This window comes from Phalangium opilio, unplaced genomic scaffold, assembly GCF_054372755.1.
Source record: "Phalangium opilio isolate 3A_F unplaced genomic scaffold, DU_Popi_V2 ptg000079l_1, whole genome shotgun sequence".
Lineage (NCBI taxonomy): Eukaryota > Metazoa > Arthropoda > Arachnida > Opiliones > Phalangiidae > Phalangium > Phalangium opilio.
Genome location: NW_028324187.1, coordinates 8,159,303 through 8,184,027, shown reverse-complemented (window position 1 = coordinate 8,184,027; position 24,725 = coordinate 8,159,303). Strand labels below are relative to the sequence as shown.

The window sequence follows — 24,725 nt, the reverse complement described above, 5'->3', positions numbered from 1 at the left end:
TCAAAAAATCGTAGATTTCTTTAAATTTGTCGCCATTTCTTCAAAAATTTCCGAAATCACCAAATTGTCCACAAAGAGTTAACAATAATGCGTAACGTGATCACTGCAAGTTATTGTCCATTTCTATTTGCTTGTTTGTTTGTTTACAAACAATACGATACTTTGTTTATAACTCGACCCAACATATCAAACCACACACACAAAAAAAATAAATCCTTGAATTCATCAAAATAATACCGAAAGTAAAATATTAAAAACCTTCTTCAGTCACCACAATCATTGAAGTAAAACAATTTCCATCATAAAAAAAAACCGATTGAAGTTTGACGAATCAATTCCAAACCAATTTTCCGATGCACTCGAGTCGATATTCGGTTCCGAATTTTTAAATCAAGCAAGGAAAAAAGAAAAACTTTCATATAAATTTTGATATCCTAGCACCTAAACGCGAGCGACGGTTGAAACTGTTGTGTCATACACGAGGGAGTCTGAATGATTTAACCAACCGTATATTAACATTAAGGAAAACTTATTTTTATAAGTAACTCCTGAAGAGAGAAAAAGAGGAGAGAGCTCTAGATCTCATCCGAGCATCACTAGATTTGTATTGCGAATGAGAGAGAGACTGGAAAAGACGCAACACGTTTGGAAAACGGGCAGCTTAAAATCTTTCCCCGATTTTTTTCTTTCTTTAATAATTTGGCTTCTCTTTTACTCTAGATACTGGTTTTCCGGCTTTTTTGGGGGTTAACGCCTTGCACCGGCTGGTGATGCTGTTGTACCACCATATATAAGTATGCGTACTACGGTCTCTGGTACATATTGAAAACCGCTATAGTATTTATACGTCAATTTGAATTAATTCAACTTTTGAAACAAAGCTTTTCAAAGGATGTATGTACTGGTCCAATACCAATGGTATTTGTGGTGGTGGTATTGGATTAGAGGAGGGATAATATTGGGGAGTAGAAAAATGTACCAGTACCAGCAGGGTCGTGTAGGGTTTCATTAAAAGGTAAAATACTCAAATTTTAACTTGAAAAAAAGGTCGAAATATCATAAAAATTAGATTTTTGAATTCATGTTTGGTAATATTGGGTCTGTTTTTTAAAATCCCCACAATACATCTCCTGGGTTTATAAGTATCACTACTCCATATAATAACGACTTAAAGAAAGGTCAAAATGTCATACAAATTAGATTTTTTAATTCATGTTTGGTGATATTGGGTCTCATTTTTAAAATCCCCACAAAACCACATCTCCTGTGTTTAAGTGTATCACCACTCTATGTAATAACGACTTAAAAACCGTTCAAAATGTCACAGAAATTAGATCTTTGAATTCATATGCTTAGCAATATTGGGTCTCATTATTAAAATGCCCTACAAACATCTCCTGGGTTTACGAGTATCACTACTCCATGTACTAACAACTTAAAAACAAGTATTGCATTGCGGTATTGCCATCCATGTCTCCTTAAGTCTAGAGGATTGGTACAAGGAGGGGGTATATAATGTACGTAACTATATAAAGCTTCACCTGGGGAGCGACAATATTGAAAAAATCTGGTTTCTACCACCCAAATCGGTTGGCTCTGAGCTCTCAGCTCTCTAAACAAGCATTTATAGCTCTTGGGCACATTACGTATGATACCAAGAAGTCATCTTTGGTTGGTATCATTCTCTTCCTACATTGATACACACTAGCCCACCGCACCCTTAAAACCAGAGTTATGTGACCGACCACTTTTATCTCGTAGAAAATGTAATAAAATAAAAAAAAATCGTAAAAATACAGTATAATCGTCAAATTTGTGATATCGGATGTCTCAAAAACCTTCAAGGTTTATTTATCTTTATTTTATTTATTATTATTTTTTGGAAAACCGTTATATAACGTTACGTTATACGCATTAATTTTATATTTTGTTAGGTATCTAAAGATAAGAAATAGGACTACTTCTTCTGACAAAAGGACAGGCAAACACCTTGCCCTGAATTTTTTTATTTCAACACTAAAACTGCATGACAGCGAGGACCAAACCAAATCTATTCATTTTATTCATTTGTTTATCTTTTTGCCCATCCCCTCTCTATAATTCGGACGATTTCAAAAAAGGATTAAATTATAAATAAACTAGGTTATGGGATATGGATATATCTATTAAATCAAAATTTTCAACTTTAAAAAAAGAAAAATAAATAAAAAATAAATCCAAATGAATTAAGTACATCTTTCGAAAAATGGTTTAGCTATTCGAGGTCACACTTTGCTATCTAGGCTAGGCCTATATATACACACCATTACTTCATTGGCTTACAATAAATAAACCACCCTGTTCTTTGCTTTATATCTCATCTTGAGATTGAGAAGAATTAATTTGTAGCAAAGATTTTCTTTGAATATAACAGATTATGGAACACAAAAAAACAATTGTTTGATAACAAAATTAATTCTAAATCTAAAAAGACCCCTTTTTTATAACAGGGAAAAGATTTAATTGAAATTGAAGATAAATGCGATAAGATGTATACTATAAATTTATTTATTAGTTTTTCTTCTTTTTCATATAGAAAAAAAAATGATATTATTTTCTATTTTTAATAGAAGTTTATAGGACAGATATTATAATTTGGTTACGACTAAAATTTCTAATATACATATAAAGGTAACTACAGGTAAAGGCCTATTTTTGCATTAAATTAATAATAATAAAAATAATCTGCTGAACTTTCGAAACTAAAAAAAAAAAAAATTCAACGGGATACGATAAGAGTGGTGTGCCCCTCGATTTTATCGACCCTTAAAAATAATATGTATTCTTTAATTTAATCATAATGTGAACTTGTGTGGGTATTTTTATGGTGACGTTACACACACGGTCGTGTCCCCATCCATGTTTAATGTACCTTGCCCTAAAGCCCGATTATCATTAAAGAAGATTATTAAACCTAACTATAAAAACACCATACGTTTAAATTTAAATGGGTTAGTAAACTCCATCTTCATTTTTATGGGTGGGTGGCTGTTACTTCAGAGTCCTTTCTCCTTTATTATCATAATCTTCAACCATTGTTTCATACGGTCTATTATTAACTACCTCACCCCATGCATCCAGTCCCCCAAATAAAAATCAAAAACAGAATCACCTTAATTTTTTTTTTAAAGCTCTCACTTATGGGGTCAAAAATCTAGGAAAAGTTTACGCTTCGTTCTCTGAGCAGAGTAAGCTCGACGTTACCTTAATTGTTTAATTATGTTTTTAATTGGGGTTTTTTATATTATTGGAAGAGTTCAAGCCAGAGTTTTAATACGAAATATTTTTTAAAAAAAAAAGGGTTAATTTAACCAATTTTGGTTCTATATTTATTTAAAAGTTCAGTCATTTTTACTAAAAAAAATAAATCATAGCTTAAAGGTTATTATCATGAGTTTATAAGTGATATATTCTTTCCATAAGTATGACACTACTTATACAAGTTCGTAATGCTACTGAGAGACTTTCAGTTCTCGAGATAACTAGTTCGAGAACGACGGAAGCGACGTGAATTGAAGTCCTAACTACACTCGGTGGTGGTTAATTTTGCATTCAGGACCAAGTTCCATCTAGTTCCTATTTAGTCTGTATGTACTAAGCCCAAATTTGACAGCGCCCCAGTCACCAGGCGTCCCTCGCTTTACCCTGAATCTATGACCTACCTCACTCACTTCAAAATTACAAGCTCCAGTTTCTAAGTTACCAGGGATTAATAAACTTAAGGAATGAACATATCTTATAAACTTATGGTATCCCTATCACCCAGTCTTTAGATAGAAAGATAAATAATCAATCAATAAAAAGGTCTAAAAAAATGTCTAATAATCTCTACATTCCATTGGTTTCACCTATCCTTTAATTTTTAACAAATTCCATATCTCAACCAACAATAAATCTTTCCGTTTATTCAATTTTTCATACTCTCTTAAAAAATTTAAACTACAGTTTTTCGTTGGTTGGTTATTTGGTTTCGCATGGTTAGTCACTTGACACATTGGAAAGCGAGGGAATTCCTCTCATTAAGCCTTGGCCATAGAAACACAACCGGTAGGGGGAAAGGCAGAGAGAAGAAGTCTAAAGATAATTTATTCCGAAGAAGTATACATAGACTTATATACAGCGAAACATCACTTTCACCCAAGAAGAACAACTTTTAACTCCTTTGACAGGAAACTACCAAGTTCATGTCCCCCCCCCCCCTAAAGGTAAGTATACGAGTTGGGAGTGACAACCTGGGCCGTAATAAATGCGAGACAAGCTATAAACCATGGGGAGATATGTAATGAGAAAAATATACGAAAATACTTAAATGATCAGAATCTTCCCACGGTATTTTATTCTTGTAATTTTTCTTTGAGAACTTCTTCTTCTAGGGTCAATTTAAATTAATTAAAAAGGAGACCAAACTAATAATCTAAACTGATCTAAAGTTAATTAATGGCTTAAGGCGTCATCTGATTCTTAGTTATTAATGGGTGGGGATGAGATTGGAGTTAAAGTACTTGATTAGGCAAAATTTAGTAGCAAAACTACATGATTGGGCAAAATTTAGTAGCAATTTCGGTAATTTCTGAATTTGTCTGATTAAATTGTGTTCTTGATATTAACATAAGTTTATAAGATAAGACACTACCTATACTTCGTTCTGTGAGAGACTTACAGCTCGAGATAACTAGTTCGAGTGAACGACAAGCGACGTGAATTGAAGTCCTACACTCGGTGCTTAATTTTGTAGGACCAAGTTCCATCTAGGTTCTATTTAGTCTGCATTACTAAGCCTTTGACAGCGCCCCAGTCACCAGGCGTCTTCGCTTTACCTCGAATCTATGACCTACCTCACTCACTCCATTCATGACAAGCTCCAGTTTCTAAGTTACCAGTCTGACAAACTTATGGAATGAAATATCTTATAAACTTATGGAGGAACATATCTTTTGAACTTATGTTGATATTAATTAGTAACACGTGGGTAATAATCAGGATTCAGTGGTTTGGAGTTTTTCTCAAGATCTGTGACAGAACATTTTCGACTCAAATTTGATTGATTTCCCATAGAACCATCTCCACTGTACTTTACTTCGGTCCCACAATTACCCATTTTGTAACACTCTGTATAAGAATAATGAAACGCTAAGCTGGTATAATAAATACATTAACAATTAGTATATAGATGTCGCAAAAAATTAAGAAAAATAAGTTCAAAGAAAAAGGCGTATAGGTAATCGCGCATTGAGGCCAATGTTCCTTTTTCTGATGGGGACTCTTTTATATTTTTAATATTTTCATTAAGAAAAAAATTAAAAATATACATTTTGAGGACGATAATAGCAAAGATGTACTTGCGCCTTTGGGCTTAAAGGACAAGCCTCATTTATTAAAATAGTGAAAAAAAATTTAAACACGTCATGTCATTAAATTGAGTGAATCTTGTTTTTAAATTATGTTAAAAAATTTGTTTTTAAACGAATTTAACGAAACTTTTAAAGAGAAAAATACGCCACACCCCATTAAATTGGATTTATAAAAATAATACATTTTAAATTAGACTTGCCCTTTAAAATTAAATTATCGCCTCAAAACTGGGTTCCATTCTCAAGAAACACCCCAAGCTAAATAACAATTCTTCTTATATTTTTGGGGTTTTTTTTGCAGTCTGTCTTTGTCAGGATTGGCTCAGGTTTATTTTACAGGTACAATTTCATAATTTTTTTCTATACAAATCATTATTTAATAACAGAATTATAATTTCTTTCTTTTTTTTACTATATAAGGAAGATTTGGATAAATAACGAGAATTAAAAAGTGTCTATGGCTATATAATTAAGCATCTCTTAGGGGCGAATATCGTTAATTTTGGTGAATTTACGTTTTAGTTAGCCCAAGGCATGGAGAAAATTGTACCGAATTGTAGGCAATAGAAAAAAGCATGGACTTTGTAGTTCTAAAAGAGGACCAGAAATTACTGTTGTGACCCAAGGCAAATACAGGTACAGCGAGCTTATTTACGTCCCCACCCCAACGCGCCTATTTATAAACAATGACCTCTGAATGACCATTACGAATATATTTATTATATCCATTACAGTATAAACTATTTAAATTATTGGGCAAGATAATATACCCAAGTTAAAAAATTAAGTCCCTGACTTTCTAGGAAAAAAAACCTTTAAATCCCTGACATTTTCCAAGTCCCTGACTTATCCAGGTTTACCAGTCTCCTACGAACCCTGTCTTAACTTATCAACCTCACAAGGGCCAAGTTACAAAATTCGGCGTTGGGGGGGGGAGAGGAATTCTCTCCATCCATAAATAGTGAAAACTATCTATAATTATAATTAATTTAAATAAAACTTAACGGACAAATAAAAGCATATTTGACCCTAATTAAAACAAACCCCAATTTGTATTAGCAAAAGAGTGGCAGTGAAATATTATAAGAAGTGAATCTCATTAAACATCGTTACTACGAAACAATTATTTTTAGCTCAAAAAAAAAAAAAAAAAATAATAAAATTAAAATAAAAGTCATATCAAAATATAACAAGGGCGAAATTAGGTCAAAAATATCCGCGCCTCTTTCGTAAATTACTATTAAAGGTTAGACTGACCCACGAGAATTAATTCACACTGGGGGGAGGAAAACACCCCAAACAACAGAAGAGAACGTAACAGTACCTTACGACTACATTTTAATAATCATATTTCATCATGACATGACTGACATCTAAAAATAAATATGACCCGACCACGCCCACAAAACTGGTACGGCACCTAGATCATTTTTGGTTAAGTTCGTTTTTTTTCCTAACATAACATTGAAGCAATTATGTAAATGATAAAGGGATAATAACTCTATCATTAATTGTTCTTTTCCAATATACGCTTTAAAAAAACAAGGTGGTCAGCACACCAGACTATTCCAAACTCCCCCCTTCCCCCCGGGACGGCGATTGATCATAGAAAATTCTATCAAATCGACATTCGGGTTCATTTGATTAGGTTGAAAGAATTTAAATAACTTAATGAATTTATTTACAAATCCTTTTTAAAAAAGACCTGTCTAGTTTTCTTTCCACTTAAATAAGCATAGGATCATTGATCCATTAATTTTCCATGAAAAGAAATTACTAAATTATGAGATTTCATTAATCGGGGCGCCAACCCCTTTTCAGAGAAATCTTAAATAGGAATAATTATATAGGATTTTTATATCGGAGAAGATTTGTCAAATTTATAGGATTTTCCGATTTTTATATCGGAGCAGATTTGTCTAATTTATAGGATTTTTATCGGAGCAGATTTGTCAAATTTATAGGATTTTTATATCGGAGCAGTTTCGTCAAATTTATAGGATTTTTATATCGGAGCAGATTCGTCAAATATATAGGATTTTTATATCGGAGCAGATTTTTCAAATTTATAGGATTTTTATGGGGGCAGATTCGTCAAATTTATAGGATTTTTATGGGAGCAGATTTGTCAAATTTATAGGATTCCATAGGAGCAGATTCGTCATATTTATAGGATTTTTATATGAGCAGATTTGTCAAATTTATAGGATTTTTATAGGAGAAGATTCGTCAAATCAAAGGAATCTTATAGGGGCAGTTTCGTCAAATTATAGGATTATATAGGACTCCTAAATTATTTTTGCTGACTTCCACATATATATATATATATCTATAAGTATTGTACAATTTGAGTGGTATGAACTCTGAACTAAGGTTCAACAAATGAATTGCATAACATAAGTTATGAAAGAAAACACTTATTCATTGTCTTATACCAATAATTCTAAACAATGACTTTGTTTTTTAACGACAGAGGGGGAAGTAAGTAAGTCGGCTTTTAAGAACAGTGAAGAGAAATTATAAATTTTAATTCCTCCGCCCGCCTTAACAAAACGAAAATTTAATACAGCTCCCTCTGCAAGCCCATAGTCCGTTCAGACCACACAATTTCATTTAAAAACTTGGCCAAGGTTAAGCTATTTTCGCTACTACCCAGTGCGAACGCGCCTTACAAGATATTTATCTTATGTTGGCTACGATACACGTAACGCCATCTATTACCAACAAATGGAACCTCATTTTACATTTCAGTATAGAGTAATGGCAGCCCTCTACCTTCGCCTGCATTAAGCTCTATGGGGAAATAACATGGGGTGCCATTAGTCTATTAGCATTAGAAATAAATTATTTGTGTAACTATTTTGGGATTTTTTGGCATATTTTAACGGGATGAGCAATATTTTATTTTTTCAAGGTAATTTTTCACGGCCCCCAAATATATGTAGAGTAATGTTTGATCTATTTTAAACCCTACTTTAGTGCCAACTAAACCAATGAATAAGTCTCATAGAAATGTTTACAAACTCCCGTATATTTTGTAATGTCTATTAACAGATGATAGACTAAATTGTGTCACTTACCTTTGTTTTGTTTTTTTTTAAACATTTTGTCATTTAAATTTAAACAATTTATATAGGCCTAGGCTAATTTTAATTCATGCATGATAAAGATGCTAAAATTAAAATTAAAAAAAAACATGCAGTGAAAACACTTACTTTGATATCATTGGCTTTGTATTCTTCATAGGAACATATTTGAAGAGAACTTGGCCGGTCAGGTGGCAAAGACTCACTATCACTTGATTCCATTTTAATTTAAATGCAACTTCTTCAACCTAAGAATGTTTAAACTTGATTAACAAACTTAAATGTTTACTAAAAATGATAACACATCTACAAAGATAATATAATAACATTTGTAAACAGTAGTAGCAAGTCTGGATTTTATTATGAGAAAGAATAAATAAATAATTTAAGAATGAATGAATGATTTCGTTGTCTTAAAAAAATTGCGTGACCTGTCAAATTACGGAATGACCTAAGCCAAGGCTTAGTAGCTGTCTAATTATAAATGAGGTAGACCTACAATTTAAAAGGGTTTATTTTGACAGAAAGCAAAGGAAGAGTTACCTGCGTTTTCTAACTCAATTTCAACAACCGTATAACTTTAAATAATTAACCGGTAAGCCTTTTAGATCTTTTAAAACATTAGATTATTATCTGGGCCACATTTTTTCTAATCGGTAATTTAGGCCTATTTAAGCGGAGACGGACGTAACCGTAAAGTTCATCGGCAAGTGACGGGAGACTACGAGAGACCAAGCCCATACCTAAGCCTCGGTTGTAAGCATTTGAATTTTCGGGCCAGTCGCTTATCAAGAAGATTTCGCAATATTAGGGCCAAAATTACACTTACGTGATTGTTTATGCACCAAACGTGACCTATAAACTATTAGATTTCAACAAAAACCGTCATTAATTTCAACATAATAAGCGTAAAATTCCAAATATTATAAAATGTAGCCGTTAAAACGGCGGCAAACGCACAACTTCTGAAAAACGGAGATGAAACCGGAAGTAGGTCGATGGAGATTGCAAAGACTAGTTAGGTAATTTTAGAGGACTTACAAAGTAAGAACGAGCTGGAAATAAATAAATTCATAACTTAGTTTAATCGTGGTAGGATCGTTTATTAGTTATATAAATTTTATTATTTATACTGTATTTGTGATATTACAGAAATTATGAATAATCTTTTTTAAAAGTATACGAAAAATAGACGCAAATTTGAAAAGTTTATTTTGAAAATAATTGCTTATTTCCCCTTCTTTTAACAGACTATTTCTACGGAAGATGTAAGAAACTTTTTATTGGCTTCAGTAATAGTTTATTGATTTTAGTACTTAGCGTTATTAAAAGGCAGTTACGCGGGAAGCCTCGCTCAATACCAAACTTGCCTATTTTTGAGGAAGTCCATTTTATCGGCTGTCTTTTGTAAACATACCGGAAACGGTGTCCAGTGATGATTCGTCAAAGCTAAGATGGCGACGGAGGTGGGCTTTCGGTGCTCAATGTTTCCATTTAAAGTTAATTTTACAGCATTTGTGATAACTAAACTAATTTTATTTATATGTATCACATCGAGATTAATAACCCAAACATCCGGTAAGTGAAATTTTCGTTTAAAATATCGTAAATAACCGGAAATCCCAAAAAATAGTCCATCCCTCTTTACATAATGAGCGTGTATTAACACTGCCTGTCACTTTCTCGCCCCTGTAATGTAACACAGGCAGTAACTACGATTTCGTCACATGTGGTTCTGTAATTAAATTATTAAACAATAATTTTAATGTGAGGTTGCATTCCCATGATGTTAAATATGGTTCAGGAAGTGGACAACAAGTAAATAATGTTTCTTACCCTTAAATTATCAAAAATTTATGTTAAATTATGCTTTAAAGTCTGTAACAGCAACAGATGAGCAAGATGACATTAACAGTCATTGGATTGTTAAGGGACAAAGTGTAACAGAATGTCCTAGAGGGTATTTAACCTTAATTTAATGTTAAATTCTTGGGTTTTAATGATAATTTTCTACAGAGAACCGATCACATGTGGTTCAAAAGTCAGATTGGAACATTTAAAAACGAATCGTAATCTACACAGTCACCATTTCCCATCACCCCTTTCAAATAATCAAGAGGTTAGTGCATTTGGAGATAAAGGGGAAGGTGATACGGGTGATATTTGGACTGTTACCTGCCCTGATCAATATTGGAAACGCGGAGAGTTAATGAGATTCAAACATGTTGATACTGATGGGTAAATATGGATATAATCAACTTAATTGAGGTTAAATTAAGCCTGATATATTTGTAGATGGTTATCAGTAACTGGTCATGCTTATGGAAGACCAATAAATGGTCAAATGGAAGTTGCCGCTACTAATTATCCCGATACTACTTGCTATTGGAAAACCGCTGAAGGTGTTTACGTTAAACCCAGTGAAACCTTAAAAATTGCTCATAATCATGAACACAATGAACTATAATGAATAAAACTTAGTCAATTGAACATAATTAATTCAAAATTAAAAGTATATTTCCCATTAAACATCCAACTTTCTTTATTGCATTTGATTATTGTAATAATTATTATTTAAGTTCATTAAAATATTATTTAAACTATTTCCCCGGTGATTCTTTTATTATTAATTTATGCAATTCATGATTAATTTGAATAAAATAAACATTTTCAAAAAAATTCAACGCTCTTTAATGATTATTAATTTACAAGAATAAATAAATAAACATACATTTTGAATAAAAATATATACCTATTAAATTTATTTCCAACTTTTTTATACTTTTTTAATTGCCATTATGGAATTATTTAAATTGCAGATTCATAAACCTCATATAACTGAGAATACCGACTTTATTTACCATATTAAACTCTTATTTATCTCTAAGTGTTGTTTGTTCTAAAGCAAGAGCAGCTTCATCTTCAACTTTCTTTTCGTTTAAAATTCTAATTGCTTCTTCAGGGAGACGACCTTCATCTATTGATTTGCACCATTGCTTATACTGCATGAAACAGTTAAATTAAAGTTAATTAATTAACTGTAATTTGTATTTAAGGGCAGCAAAGCCTTAGCCAACACACCATTTCAAGTTCTTGTCTCAACATCAAAACAGCTTGTTCCCGATTTGCAACTAATTCCTCCAAATATTGATATCTTAGTTTTTTTCTGGCGCGACATTCTCTAGCGCTTTGCCTACTTCTTTCCAAACGTGCTTTCATTTCCCTCTTTAATTTATGATTACGAAATATTAGTGATTAATATGATAATTAACGCAAACGTAAATTACATAATGGTAAGAAATAGGGTATAAGATGCTAAGCCTTGGTCAAAACAAATTTTGATAATAATCCAGTTTAACGTTAACGCGTATAAATTAAACTTGGAAATCAATTACTAACTACATTTATTAATAAATAAAACCTTAATTCATACCTTTAATCGAAATTTGTTTCCTTTTAGACGAAATAATACGTAAGATGTTACTACGTTGCTAAAACTGAAACTATGACGCAATGGGTTGTTTTCAATACATACAGATGTAGTCAAGTCACGTGGAAAACACCGACCTTGCAGCCTCGCTTTCGGAACCAATCAGCGAATGACCTTGGACGTATTCTCGTTCGATCGGTGTCACGTGCCTTATATGGAAGTGGCAGCTACTAGCCTTTTACCATATTAGGATCTAAGGAAAGATACCATCAACGTGCTAACATCATTTTAGGCGGGAAATTTAAGCGCCATTTTTAAACTAAGCCTAATTTCGTAAATGCGGTGGTTTTAAGAACGTTTGTCTTTCGATGTACAAACATAATAAGATTTATTTTTATGCAACCCATTTTTTTTGTGGCACAAAAAACTACAAAGAGTAAACATTCAACACATCATAGCAGCAAAAAAAAAATTGTTTATATTTTTTTAGGTTGATTTTCTTTTTCATTTAAAATATAAATTAATAAAGGCAAATTGTTTTTCAGTTTCCAAACTTTTTAATTAAATTTGTTTTTTCACAATTTTGTTGTTGTTTTTTTTTTCATTCAATAAAAAGGTTGACCTCTTTACCGAGTTAATTAATTAACTTCCAAATTGAATCTCATTATCGCCAATTATAAATTTCCGAATAATTTATTATAATTACAGTAGAAAATAAAGTTATTGCAAAATAAACTTAATTCCACTTTGTTTTTTTGGTTTTTTTTTAATCATCTTTAATTAACTGGGGGGAGGGGGGAATAAGAAATAAAATTAAAAACTTGAGGTCAATATTGGTTGACCAAGGATTACGCGTGACGTAATCCACAAAAAAAAAATAAAATAATAAAAAAAAAATTTAACCAAAATTAACTTCCTAAAAGTACAATGATGGTCTCAAGATGACAACACTAATTATTAATAATTAACTATTAATTTCTTTTCGTAAACATTCTTAATTGTTGTTCAATCAAGTTCTTGAAAAACTTCTGCTGCGTTTAGCCATGTGCCAAGAAACTCGTTTGTTTGTTTGTTTGTTATTATTCATTCACGCATTGTTCTTTTTATTTAATTTCATCTTTATGTAATTTAATTTCTCCTTAATTAAATTAAACTTAATTAAAAATGATCTCCAGACGAAAAAAACTACAAAAATTGTCACAAATAATTAGTACGTATGGTCAAGAAATTTTGACTCAAAAATACAGCTAAGCCTTGGCCTTTTTTTGGTGGAATTTTGAGTCTCAAAAATACAGCTAAGCCTTGGCCTTTTTTTGGTGGAATTTTGACTCAAAAATACAGCTAAGCCTTGGCCTTTTTTTTGGTGGAATTTTGAGTCTCAAAAATACAGCTAAGCCTTGGCCTTTTTTTGGTGGAATTTTGACTCAAAAATACAGCTAAGCCTTGGCCTTTTTTTTGGTGGAGGTTGAAAACTTGAGGTTAAAGGTTAGGTTATGTTAGTAAATAGTAATTAAGTTTGTTTGTTTAGGTAATTAAACTCGGTAATTACGAAGTAAAAATGAACAGAAACATTTTTTGTCCCCATGGATGGTTTTCCTTTACGATTACGAATGTTTTAATGACGTATTATTCATTATAACATGCAAAAATGTATGTTGTTTTGTCTAGTGTCAAATCATTTTTATTCAGCGGTCAAAATAAAATAAAATAACTTAGCTACCACCAACTTTGTTTACATTGTTTTTTTTTTTTTTTTTGTTTTACAAATTTGACTATATAACAAACAAATAAAAATGACAGGCAATTATAGGCAAAGTAAAAACTTTCCCAGGATTTGGCATTAAACATTTAATTTTCTTTTTAATTAATTAATTAATTAATATGAGTATGACTATAAACATTCTTATATTATTATTATTCTTTTTTTTTTGTTAATTATTTTCATTTAATAAAAAAGTTGTTTTTTTGTTTTCTTTTTTTTTCAATTATATTTGTTGTTGTTGTTGTTATTTAGAAGACATTTTACTCGATAAGATAAACGCTTAATGTTTGTAAGAATTGTTTTTCTTCGTTACAAAAACCTTTTTAACGGGATTTGACATCGAAAAAACAATTATTAACGGAAGTAAGAGTGAGTGAAATGGGAAAGATTAAATCAGTGCCATTGTCGGGAATTTTTAATATCTCAAAGCGTAGTGTTGATTACCATTGTTAAAATATGCAATTAAATTAAAAACTTGCCAAAAATTAAAATTAAGATTTAATTACGAACAACTAGGTCTATTATCCTTAATGTGAAATTTTTGGCAAATTTTTTAAGCATCATTTTAACGATTGTAAAGGCTTTTAGATTGAAAAAAATTAGATTACGTTGGTAATTACTAATTTCCCCTTTTTTTAAATTCATTAATAAACACCTGTACAGGTAATTAAGAAAAAGTTGGTAATTCCTCATTAATAAACACCTGTAGAGGTAATTAAGAAAAAGTTGGTAATTCCTCATTAATAAACACCTGAAGAGGTAATTAAGAAAAAGTATGTATGGTTTAGACTGATTTTAAGGCTTGTTTTTTGTCTTTTTTCTTTTCCAAATGGTACAACAATTTAGGGATAAAGAAACAGCGTGTTGCAATAAAAACCAAAAATAGCAATTACGGTACTCAATATTCCTTACCTCATTTTAAACTCTTTAAATATTAATTAAACGTTTTGTTTATTAGCCTTTTTTGACGAGCTGGGTAAAAATTGACACATTTTTAATATTTTACTTTATTTTTTGGTTGAATTTTTATACCACAGACAGAAACAAAATGAACGTGGAGGAAAAATTGGATTTGGATTTACGTTAGAAATGATTAAAAATGAATGAAGGAATTGCAAAACAGCAAATTCTTCACCAGTTTATCATTTCCGATGGTTGGTAACTTGGTTTTGTTTGTTTGTTTATTTTTCTTTCCATTTAAATCGAAATCGAAGAGACATGCGAAGAAAAAGAAAGTTTCGTTTTCCACTCCAAATGTTTATTATAACGTTTTTTTGTTTGTTTGTTTGTTTATTTCAAAAAAGCAGTCTTTAATAATTTCCGTAGAGATGAAAAAACAAAACAAAAAATATACCACGTTTTCTGTTCTTTTTTTATTTATATAATCGGGAATTTTTTGAACGTTCGAATCATTTTTCTTTTTTAGTTGGATTTCAATTAAATTATCCATCGTTTGTTGACAAACTACGGACGACTACGTAAATACTAATGCTCAGAAATGGTGGTGCAATTTGTAACAATAAAAGGCTTTTTTTGTTTTTTTTTTCTTTTAAAGTAGGCTTTTGTTTAGAAGGGGGGAGTTTTTGTTTGTTTTTCAGCAAATTGATGGGGGGGAATGCAGGAGGAGTTTGTCTCTATCAATTGTCACCGGCTTCCGGTTGTTCATCACCGTCACCCTGCGTATCTGACGTCCAAAGCTGAATAAAGAAACGTAAAGCTGGCACTTCAATATCGTCAGATCTCAGATTCGCAGTACCGATCCCCCCTCGTAAATCGCGCGCCTCTGTCTCAGTACTAATCCCCCCCTGCCGAAAACCCCCTAGGGCGAACCTCTCAGTACCGATCCCCCCCCTCTCCCGAAAACCGAGCGCGAACCTCTCAGTACCGATCCCCCCCTCTCCCGAAAACCGAGCGCGAACCTCTCAGTACCGATCCCCCCTCTCCCGTAAACCGAGCGCGAACCTCTCAGTACCGATCCCCCCTCTCCCGTAAACCGAGCGCGAACCTCTCAGTACCGATCCCCCCTCTCCCGTAAACCGCGCGCCTCTCAGTACCGATCCCTCCCCTCTCCCGTAAACCGCGCGCCTCTCAGTACCGATCCCTCCCCTCTCCCGTAAACCGCGCGCCTCTCAGTACCGATCCCTCCCCTCTCCCGTAAACCGCGCGCCTCTCAGTACCGATCACCCCCCCCCGAAAACCGAGCGCGCCTCTGTACCGATCCCCCCTCCCGAAAACCGAGCGCGCCTCTGTACCGATCCCCCCTCCCGAAAACCGCACGCCTCTGTACCGATCCCCCCTCCCGAAAACCGCACGCCTCTGTACCGATCCCCCCCTCCCGAAAACCGAGCGCCTCTCAGTACCTATCCCCTCCTCCCGAAAACCGAGCGCCTCTCAGTACCTATCCCCTCCTCCCGAAAACCGCTCGCCTCTCAGTACCGATCCCCCCCTCCGAAAACCGCTCCCCTCTTGTCTCAGTACCGACCCCCGCCGAAAATCGCGCGCCTCTGTGACTCTGTCTCAGTACCGATTCCCCCCCCCCGTAAACCGCGCGCCTCTGTCTCAGTACCGATCCCCCGCCCCTTGTAGAACTCCCCCAAATGAAAGCTCAAGAAACCCATATACTGACCGTGAGGTTATCTCTGAGCAGCTGCATTATTAATGTGCTGTCCTTATAGGAATCTTCATTCAAGGTGTCTAACTCCGCTATGGCATCATCGAACGCCTACATTTTAACGTTCAAACAAAAGAAAATTCAAGAAAACATCCTTAAATATTAAAATTCATTTAAAGCGCTGATTAAATATTAAATAACATAATAAATAATAAAGGACAAATCAAAAATGATTAATAAAAAGAAAGAAAAGGATAGCTCAGAGAAAAAATACCTTAAAACAAAAAGAAATTAAAAAAATGTCATAAAATTTTAAAAATAGAGGATGAAAGGAATTAGGAATGAAATTCAAGCTTGATTAGTTTTAAGTGACCTTCAATTCTAACGTAGAGGGGTTTTTAATTTTTATCAAATTGTATTGCATTCAGATAAATGTGATTCCGAGCACTAACTCTTTTAAGGATTTAATCAAGAGATAAGAATATGATTTAAAACTATTATCAACAGATGACATAAATTATTTTCGATAACGGTGATTCCTACATCTACTGCACAAAAGAGGTACTTAAACACTTCCCAAACTTTTAAAAATTAAATAAAACGGGACATTAAGTGCCCCTTTTTGACGCAAAAAAGGTTATCAATTCAATGATTGAAAAATCTTAAATACCAAAAAAACCTTTTACTAGTAAAATTAAAACCCAGCCAGCTTAGCTTAGCATTAATTAATTAATTAATTAAACTTAACTATTATTTAACGGGGAGTAACTCTAGCACTAATTATGTTAAAATTTTGAAGTTGTAAGTAATAGAGAAAGACTTTTAGAAAGTGGGTTTGTAGAAACTGTGAGAAACAAACTATAATCTTAATCTTTACAAGTTAATTAATAGTTAAAATATGAACAGTTACTAATAGAAATACTGTATCTACATAAGCTTATAATTTGTTTCTCATAAGTTTGGAAAAAACTGCGGGGAAGAGCTAATTTAATTAATCTTTTAAGGTTAATCCTTCGACATTAACGTAATTTCTTCCATCAATAAAATTCCAAAATGAAAAAATAAGTAAGTAAATTATCCTAAGGATGGTTTTTATTTATTTATTGTTTACCTGCTTGGCCAAATGACAGGCCCGATCTGGCGCATTCAGAATCTCAAAAAAGAAGACTGAGAAGTTGAGCGCTAGACCCAATCTGATGGGGTGAGTTGGCTGCATTTTACTTTTACTGATATCAAACGCTTCTTGGTAAGCTTTCTGAGACTCCTCAATCACACCTATATATCGTTTTTGTTTGTTTTTTGGTTTCATGGGGGGTTGGTGGTGTGGGGGTGGAAATTTTGACCAAAGGGAAGTGTATTGCGTGTGTTTTATTACATACAATCATTCGGGATACGGAGGAAAGGGAGGAGATTTACGTTGAATGAACCATTTCATTTTTAGTTAATTCGGACGAAAGAACGTTTATCGTGATGTTATTGGCAGCGGGAAAGGGTTAAGGATGGTTTTATGGAATTTTATGGAATTTTGGTGAAACAAAAAACGAAAGAAAACAAGAAAGAAAAAAAAAAGAAAGAAACAAAACAAAAAAACGTATGAAAAACCAAAGAAGATCAACAAGTTAAAATTACCTGCTTCGCCAATTGGCAGGCTTTTTCAGGCGAATTCAGTATTTCGTAATAAAATACTGAGAAATTCAATGCGAGACCCAATCGGATGGGGTGTGTAGGCTGCATTTTGCTTTTACTAATGTCAAAAGCTTCTTGGTAAGCTTTCTGTGACTCTTCTACGACACCTGCGCACATGTTCAACAAAAATATGGAGCAGAATGTCCCCACAAAACTATTTCGTTTTGTCACTTAAGCTTTACAAGCTGCTAAAACTGACACTCAAGTAAGAAATCACTCTAGACTTCACTACAAAATCTTTGGGGTTCTGTCAATGGGGTATTGTATTTTGACATAAAGAATGTGACATTGGTAGAATATTTGTTATTTTGATACAACTATGGGGATTTCTTGTTCTGGGATACTATGACATAATTGAAAATCATTTTTGTCAATATTTCGACTTAAGTTAAAGAATGTCCTTGGGCACTTTGATGAATAAATTTTTAAGGCTCCTATAGTACTTCATCGGACGATAGTTCATGATTTTATATAGAATATTCCGGACTATAGCAAAGGATTTTATATAGAATATTCCGGACTATATTAAAGGATTTTATAGAGAATATTTTTGACTATATAGTAACGGATTTTATATAGAATATTTCGGACTATATAGTAACGGATTTTATATAGAATATTTCGGACTATATAGTAACGGATTTTATATAGAATATTTCGGACTATATAGTAACGGATTTTATATAGAATATCTCGGACTATATAGTAACGGATTTTATATAGAATATCTCGGACTATACAGTAAAGAATTTTATAGAATATCTCGGACTATACAGTAAAGAATTTTATAGAATATCTCGGACTATACAGTAAAGAATTTTATAGAATATCTCGGACTATACAGTAAAGAATTTCATAGAAAATCTCGGACTATACAGTAAAGAATTTCATAGAATATCTCGGACTATACAGTAAAGAATTTTATAGAATATCTCGGACTATACAGTAAAGAATTTCATAGAATATCTCGGACTATACAGTAAAGAATTTTATAGAAAATCTCGGACTATATATAGTAAAGGATTTCATAGAATATTGCGACTAGAATGTTATAGAATATTACGGACTATATTAGGCCTAAAGGATTTTATATAGGATATTTCGAAAAGGATTTTATAGAATATTTCGACCAAAGTATAAGACATCTATAGCATAAAAACCCGATTAAGCATAAAACTTCTCAGAATTTAATTACAGCAATTAAAACCATACACAGATGAACTATGGCACATAATTTAAAAACCTAAGCTCTTTTTCCCAGAACCTAAACTCCTTCTCCTCCTCCTTATCGTTAATTACTAATTAAAAACTTCCACTAGTAGCTATAACATAAAATAAATCCCCCTAAACCAAGATGCTTCGGAATTAATAGAACAGAACGGGTTTAAACTAATCCCAGATTAATTCCATTTCATATTAAACCCATCTTTCCAAGAATTTAAGTAAGCTCCTTCAAGAAACTTCCAAAAGACGTCAACAAATGACCTAAGCCTCTTCTAATCCTTCCCCAGACTACTTCTACATGTATTTACCCGGCTACTGTACTGCGCCTAGCGTAAACAACACTTTCCCAACAAAAATCAATATCAAAAACCGTATCCTTTAAAGGGCTACTCAAACGCACCAATCAGCTTATTTACCACAATAGAGATATCTCAGAAGCCTTAGTGTGACGTCACCCTTGCTATTTGACCATAAAACCAAAGGGTACCAAACATGGCCACCCACCCACTGTCAAAGTTAAGCCTGTGACGTATTACCTAGACACTGACGTCATAACTGGGCCAGCTCTAATTCTAAGGGACCAAGTGAGCCTAAATACCAAACCAAAGCCTACAGAAACCTATAACAACCATCCTAAGTCTAGCAGTAGCACACTATGAATAATGAATGTTAAGGGACCATGATTGCGGTCCATGGACATTTTAGTATTACTATCCCTTTAAACTTTCGTGTCACTATCCCTTTAAACTACGCCGTTCCAAAGACTTAGCTACCGTCAAATGCTCTGAATGTTATGGGGGCTTCTGATTGCCGTCTTTGGACCCTTTAGTATTACTATCCCTCTAAACTTTCGTGTAACTATCCCTTTAAACTACGCCGTTCCAAAGGCTTAGCTACCGTCAAAATGCTATAGCTGTTATGGGGGCTCTGATTGTCGTCTTTAGACCCTTTAATATTACTATCCCTTTAAACTTTCGTGCAACTATCCCTTTAAACTACGCCGATCCAAAGGCTTAGCTACCGTCAAATGCTATAAATGTTATGGGGCTCTGATTGCCTGTCGTCTTTGGACCTTTTAGTATTACTACCCCTTTAAAATTTCGTGTCACTACCCCTTCAAACTTTCGTACGACTATCCCTTTAAACTACGTCCTTCCAAAGGCTTAGCTACCGTCAAATATAGAACCATAATACCTTGACAAATTAGACCCGTTTTCCCTCCCCCTTCATAAAAAATGCACTAGCCTTGGACAGACGAACAAAAAAAAAATTAAAGAAATATGACTCACTGTTCCTTTGGTCACCAGTGGCAACTTCGGCTAGATACCTGTAGTAATCGCCCTTCATTTTCAGGTAAAAAACTTTACTTTCGGCATTACTCGCCTTAGGAATAAGGTATTTGTCTAACAGGCCCTAAAAAAAGACAAAAACAAAACGCAAAATGTTACATTTTCATACCATGATATCAATCATACGTAAAAATGAAGCTACCCATTAAGTACTTAGTTTAAAATACATTAAAAAGGGATACTTAAGAGGGGCAATGGGGTAAAATAAAGGATGATTAAGTAAGGAGTTGCCATAAGGCTTCAAAAATACTCAAAACCAAAATGAAGCTAACAAGAAATACCCATTAAGTACTAAGTTTAAAATACATTAAAAAGGGATACTTAAAGGGGTAAAATCAAGGATGATGAAGCAAGGAGTTGCCATAAGTCGTCAAAAATATTAAAAAACCAAAATGAAGCTAACAAGAAATACCCATTAAGTATTTAGTTTAAAAAACATTAAAAAGTGATACTTAAGAGGGGCAATAGGGTAAAATCAAGGATGATTAAGTAAGGAGTTGCCATAAGGCGTTATAAATACTCAAAACCAATATTCTGGGGTATAGAAACCAAATGGAGACCAACTCACAACAAATTGAGATCTTTTTTCAAGGAAATTAGTTAAGATTTCTTGTTCACTATAGGGAGTGGGTGCAAATTACCCCTAGTAAGGGTCAGACCCTCACATATCCAATCAGGAGCCTTCCCCCATTACCCTATCACTCTGTTAAGTTTTACGCCATTTTGGTGGAAAGGGCCCGGGGAGCCATTTTAAGCCACCACACCTCTCTTCCTATACCCTCTATATTTCCTGCACTTGTTTTAATACGTCCCCCGCCATCTTTTAAAATGGCGACCGACCAAGGACGAAATCTTTTCTACCAATTTATATAATAAATCTCTTAAATGGCAAAACATAAATTTGTGTGAAACTAGTCCTTCAATTATTACAAGACGCTACTGCTAAATTTAGAATTCTTCCCCAAAAGAGGCCCATTCTACAAAAATACCACAAATAGCAAACATTCCTTAAAAAGGAAGAAAATAGGTCAAAAATTCCGCAATAAAAAAAGAAGAAATTTGCATAAATCCACGGGAACTTTTCAGGTTATAAACCAAATAGAAAAATTTCTTGGTAATTCCCATTCCAATCCCAATAAAAATTAATACTCAAAATTTTTATTGATGTTTAGTTACCTTACGATCGTCAACCCCCCCCCCCCGTGTTTTACCCAAAACTAAAAGTATGACTCATAGTCTGACTAATTCTCAATTCTAGGAGGGGCGTGGATTATATTGACAGCAGCGGGGTAAAGAAGAAAACATTCTTTGTAGGTCTTCACCCCCATTAAACCTTACCTACTGATATTTCACCCCAAAGTATGTCCAACTGGTCTTATATTGGTGTTTATTTTGACAGGCTTGAAATAAAGCAACAATTCACCATTTTTGGTGTTTTCCCAAGTTTCTCATGGACTATATAGTCTATTTCTAAGCATTACACCAACAATTCACCATTTTTGGTGTTTTCCCAAGTGTCTCATGGACTATAAAGCCTATTTCTGCTCTATTTGTAAGCATTACACCAACAATTCACCTTTTTTGATGTTTTCCCAAGTTTCTCATGGACTATAAAGTCAATTTCTGGTCTATTTGTATGCATTAAATGGCGTTGAACGTGGGTTTTGGGTTTAAACTACTATATCACGCCTAAGGCCTACTTTTAAGTATGTCCAATTGGTCTTTTACGGGTGTTTATTTTGGACAGGCTTGAAATACACCATTTTTGGTGTTTCCCCAAGTTTCTCATGGACTATAAAGTCTATTTCTGCTCTATTTGTAAGCATTAAAGGGGGGTTGAAACGTGGATTTGGTGTTTTCCCAAGTTTCTCATGGACTATAAAGTCTGTTTCTGGTCTATTTGTAAGCATTAAAGGGAGTTGAAACGTGGGTTTTGTGTTTTAAATGATATTTTGGGGAATTGGGACCCAACTTTGTTAAAACCAAGTTATTAAGTGTTAGCAGACGATTTTTGGATTATTTCCTACTATAAAGGGTTAACAGTTACCTAAACCATCCTTCATAGTAACTTTTCATTTCAAATATGCTAAGATCTACCTAGGGGTTAATCCTGGGGGTCAAAGGCCATAAGGATGACCTTTAGCACATGAAGTATAGCAGAGAATCTTTCAATAGCCTTGTACTCCCTTTATATTATGTGTAGGGGAAAAAATTTAACTTAGGGAAGGACAATTTTAATATATTTTGGACTAGAAACAAATTTTGTCAATAAGGTCTAATACAAGTGACCTAATTCAAGCTCAATGTTCCATGGCACACTTAAAAAAGTCACGCATATTTGAATTCAATGATCTAGGTTATAATATAATTTTATGTGTACGTGTAATTTTTGTCATCTGCTAAGTAAACATGGTACCTGAGTGTGAATTGATCCTGAAACTAATATAAAATACCTACCTAGTTAAACATAAATAAACTAATTTGCATATTTTAAATAAAACAACCTAAAAATAAACTGCTCTAAAACTATACTTAATGTTGGTTTTGAAATAATAACAAAATAAACCTTAGACTTCTGTAAATGTCAAACGTTAAGCCTACTTGGGTTTCACACTGATATTAAAATCAGATAAAAAAATTCAAACTTGCAATAAAACATCTAAATTTATGCCTTCAATGATAGATATGCTACTATTTCACTAAAATGATGCAATGAACTTGTGTGACAGATCGCGCATTTTGACAAGTAGGCTAAAAGTCAAATAAGCCTTGTCATGGGACTAATTAGCATACTGGGATATTAAATAATTACTCAAATGAAGCCTGGATATCCCTATTTGTAATTTTTTTGGGGTGAACTATAGTCTGGCCCACTCTAGACGGCGTTTTAAGGGGCGGGAATGACTGGATTTCGGAATTCTTTCTCTCAAATGGGGACAGGGTCACAGGGTTTAGATTCAGGGTGTAGAATTGATATCTCGCCGGCGTTTAACACCTAAAGAAGATTACGCAATCATTCGAAAGCCGGGGACAGTAGGGCTAAGAAAACGGCGTCGCGGTTCGCGAAAAAAAGTGGGCAACGCCTTAAAGTGGCAAGCCGAAAGTAGGGGACGATTTAAGCCTCGGTTCGGTTCAGGGTACGCGCGCGGGGAAATTAGACATAGTAGGCTTAAGAAATTGAAGGGTGTTAGGCTTACCAGAACGTCGTAGCAGATTTCTCTTAGTTCTTTTTCGACTTTTTCTCTGTATTCCCTAGCCATTTGCTGCTTCCTTTCACTGCCTTCCGTTTTCTGCTCTATACTGGATATGACCCTCCAAGAACTCCGCCTGGCGCCGACGACATTTTTGTAGGCGACCGAGAGTAAATTTCGCTCTTCGTTACTCAGCTCCACGCCCGTTTCCGTGACCTGTTTCATCGCCGCGGCCATGTCGTCGTATCTTTCGGCTTGTTCCGCCAATTTGGCCCTTTGTACCAGCTCGTCTTTATCCATTACGAATGTGTGTGTTTAAACTGAAACTGCGAGAATAATCCTTCAGTGAAATTGAATCGTAGTTCCGAAGCCCGCGGCGCGCGTCCGAAATAGGGCCTAAAGAACGTCAGAGTCAAAATGGCGTCACTCTCAACGACAAAATTGATATAATCCCCACACCCTGGATTTGGCGCCAAATAAAATCCTCCGAAATATTACAAACAAATTAACTTTTCCAATAACGGGACGTAACTCTTATTTAAAACTACGTATAATAGATAATTTTCGCAAAGCAAATGATTTAACTTTACCGACAGGCGGAGGATTCTTGGGTCCAGGAGTTTGCCGGCCGAAAATCGAGGAAGATTCTTTCTGACACTACGGGGTCAGCGACGTTCGAACAGGGCCGTGACGTCAACCGTTGCTAGGCTACCGCTAGGAGCGCGCTTGCATACGTTTTGCCAATGATTTTTATACAAAAAATTTAAAACTCTCGAAATTAGACCCCAAAAAATATTTAAACGTTCTATTATAATGATAAAAATATTAACTTATACCCAAAATTACAATTTACTTCCAAAAATGTACAATTTTGAAAATTTTCGAAAAATAGGCCACGCCCCTTTATTAAGGAATAATAATTAGTTTTTGGCATTTTCTTCGGATATATGGAACATTTTTATCTAAATTTCAAGTTCAAGTGTACCTAAAATGATA

General features: G+C 33.9%; 4 protein-coding genes across 10 annotated transcripts in view; 1 reads left to right on the top strand and 3 right to left on the bottom strand.

The window, feature by feature from the left end:
* The window catches only part of Patronin (calmodulin-regulated spectrin-associated protein patronin), a 43,519-nt gene extending 34,056 nt beyond the window's left edge, over positions 1-9,463 (bottom strand). Inside the window, exons 1-2 of one of the 2 annotated variants that reach the window (XM_089846263.1) lie at positions 9,306-9,463; positions 8,606-8,724 (exon numbers count right to left, since the gene is read on the bottom strand). In XM_089846263.1, the coding sequence (XP_089702389.1) occupies positions 8,606-8,698 (93 nt within the window). In that variant the 5' untranslated portion in view covers positions 8,699-8,724; positions 9,306-9,463. Of the gene's footprint in view, positions 1-8,605; positions 8,725-9,019; positions 9,160-9,305 lie in introns of those variants that run through there. The other variant, XM_089846264.1, reaches the window with a different exon arrangement.
* Positions 9,464-9,842: 379 nt separating this feature from the next.
* Positions 9,843-11,081, top strand: LOC149654686 (stromal cell-derived factor 2). The gene is made up of 5 exons (XM_089846289.1): positions 9,843-10,054; positions 10,182-10,294; positions 10,354-10,436; positions 10,493-10,714; positions 10,772-11,081. Exons 1-5 carry the CDS (start codon positions 9,931-9,933, stop codon positions 10,941-10,943), a joined length of 714 nt encoding a protein of 237 aa, XP_089702415.1. The 5' UTR covers positions 9,843-9,930; the 3' UTR covers positions 10,944-11,081.
* A 232-nt stretch (positions 11,082-11,313) lies between these two features.
* On the bottom strand, positions 11,314-12,042 carry REPTOR-BP (REPTOR-binding partner). Its single transcript, XM_089846291.1, has 3 exons — positions 11,910-12,042; positions 11,558-11,701; positions 11,314-11,478 (listed from the first exon to the last, which is right to left on the bottom strand). Exons 2-3 carry the CDS (start codon positions 11,693-11,695, stop codon positions 11,350-11,352), a joined length of 267 nt encoding a protein of 88 aa, XP_089702417.1. The 5' UTR covers positions 11,696-11,701; positions 11,910-12,042; the 3' UTR covers positions 11,314-11,349.
* A 2,617-nt stretch (positions 12,043-14,659) lies between these two features.
* On the bottom strand, positions 14,660-24,472 carry 14-3-3zeta (tyrosine 3-monooxygenase/tryptophan 5-monooxygenase activation protein zeta). 6 transcript variants are annotated; one of them, XM_089846283.1, is made up of 6 exons: positions 24,320-24,472; positions 23,736-24,055; positions 20,479-20,602; positions 17,909-18,072; positions 16,295-16,390; positions 14,660-15,365 (listed from the first exon to the last, which is right to left on the bottom strand). In XM_089846283.1, the coding sequence occupies exons 2-6, from the start codon at positions 24,027-24,029 to the stop codon at positions 15,306-15,308; spliced, it is 738 nt and encodes a 245-aa protein (XP_089702409.1). In that variant the 5' UTR covers positions 24,030-24,055; positions 24,320-24,472; the 3' UTR covers positions 14,660-15,305. The 6 variants fall into 6 exon arrangements, with proteins under 6 accessions (XP_089702409.1, XP_089702404.1, XP_089702408.1 ...); XM_089846278.1 differs by lacking the exon at positions 17,909-18,072 and adding an exon at positions 17,391-17,554 and having other exon boundaries at positions 24,320-24,471; XM_089846282.1 differs by lacking the exon at positions 17,909-18,072 and adding an exon at positions 17,391-17,554 and having other exon boundaries at positions 24,324-24,440.
* Positions 24,473-24,725: the final 253 nt, after the last annotated feature.

Excerpts from the sequence above, each read along its gene's own strand:
- LOC149654686 (XM_089846289.1), top strand. The coding sequence starts at position 9,931 with ATGGCGACGGAGGTGGGCTTTCGGTGCTCAATGTTTCCATTTAAAGTT. Across the intron at positions 10,055-10,181 it reads ATTAATAACCCAAACATCCG|GCAGTAACTACGATTTCGTC; the intron begins GTAAGTGAAATT and ends AATGTAACACAG. Across the intron at positions 10,715-10,771 it reads AAACATGTTGATACTGATGG|ATGGTTATCAGTAACTGGTC; the intron begins GTAAATATGGAT and ends ATATATTTGTAG.
- REPTOR-BP (XM_089846291.1), bottom strand. The coding sequence starts at position 11,695 with ATGAAAGCACGTTTGGAAAGAAGTAGGCAAAGCGCTAGAGAATGTCGC. Across the intron at positions 11,479-11,557 it reads TGAGACAAGAACTTGAAATG|TATAAGCAATGGTGCAAATC; the intron begins GTGTGTTGGCTA and ends TGTTTCATGCAG.
- 14-3-3zeta (XM_089846283.1), bottom strand. The coding sequence starts at position 24,029 with ATGGATAAAGACGAGCTGGTACAAAGGGCCAAATTGGCGGAACAAGCC. Across the intron at positions 20,603-23,735 it reads AAATCTGCTACGACGTTCTG|GGCCTGTTAGACAAATACCT; the intron begins GTAAGCCTAACA and ends GTCTTTTTTTAG. Across the intron at positions 16,391-17,908 it reads CCTGCCAATTGGCGAAGCAG|GCGTTCGATGATGCCATAGC; the intron begins GTAATTTTAACT and ends GTTAAAATGTAG.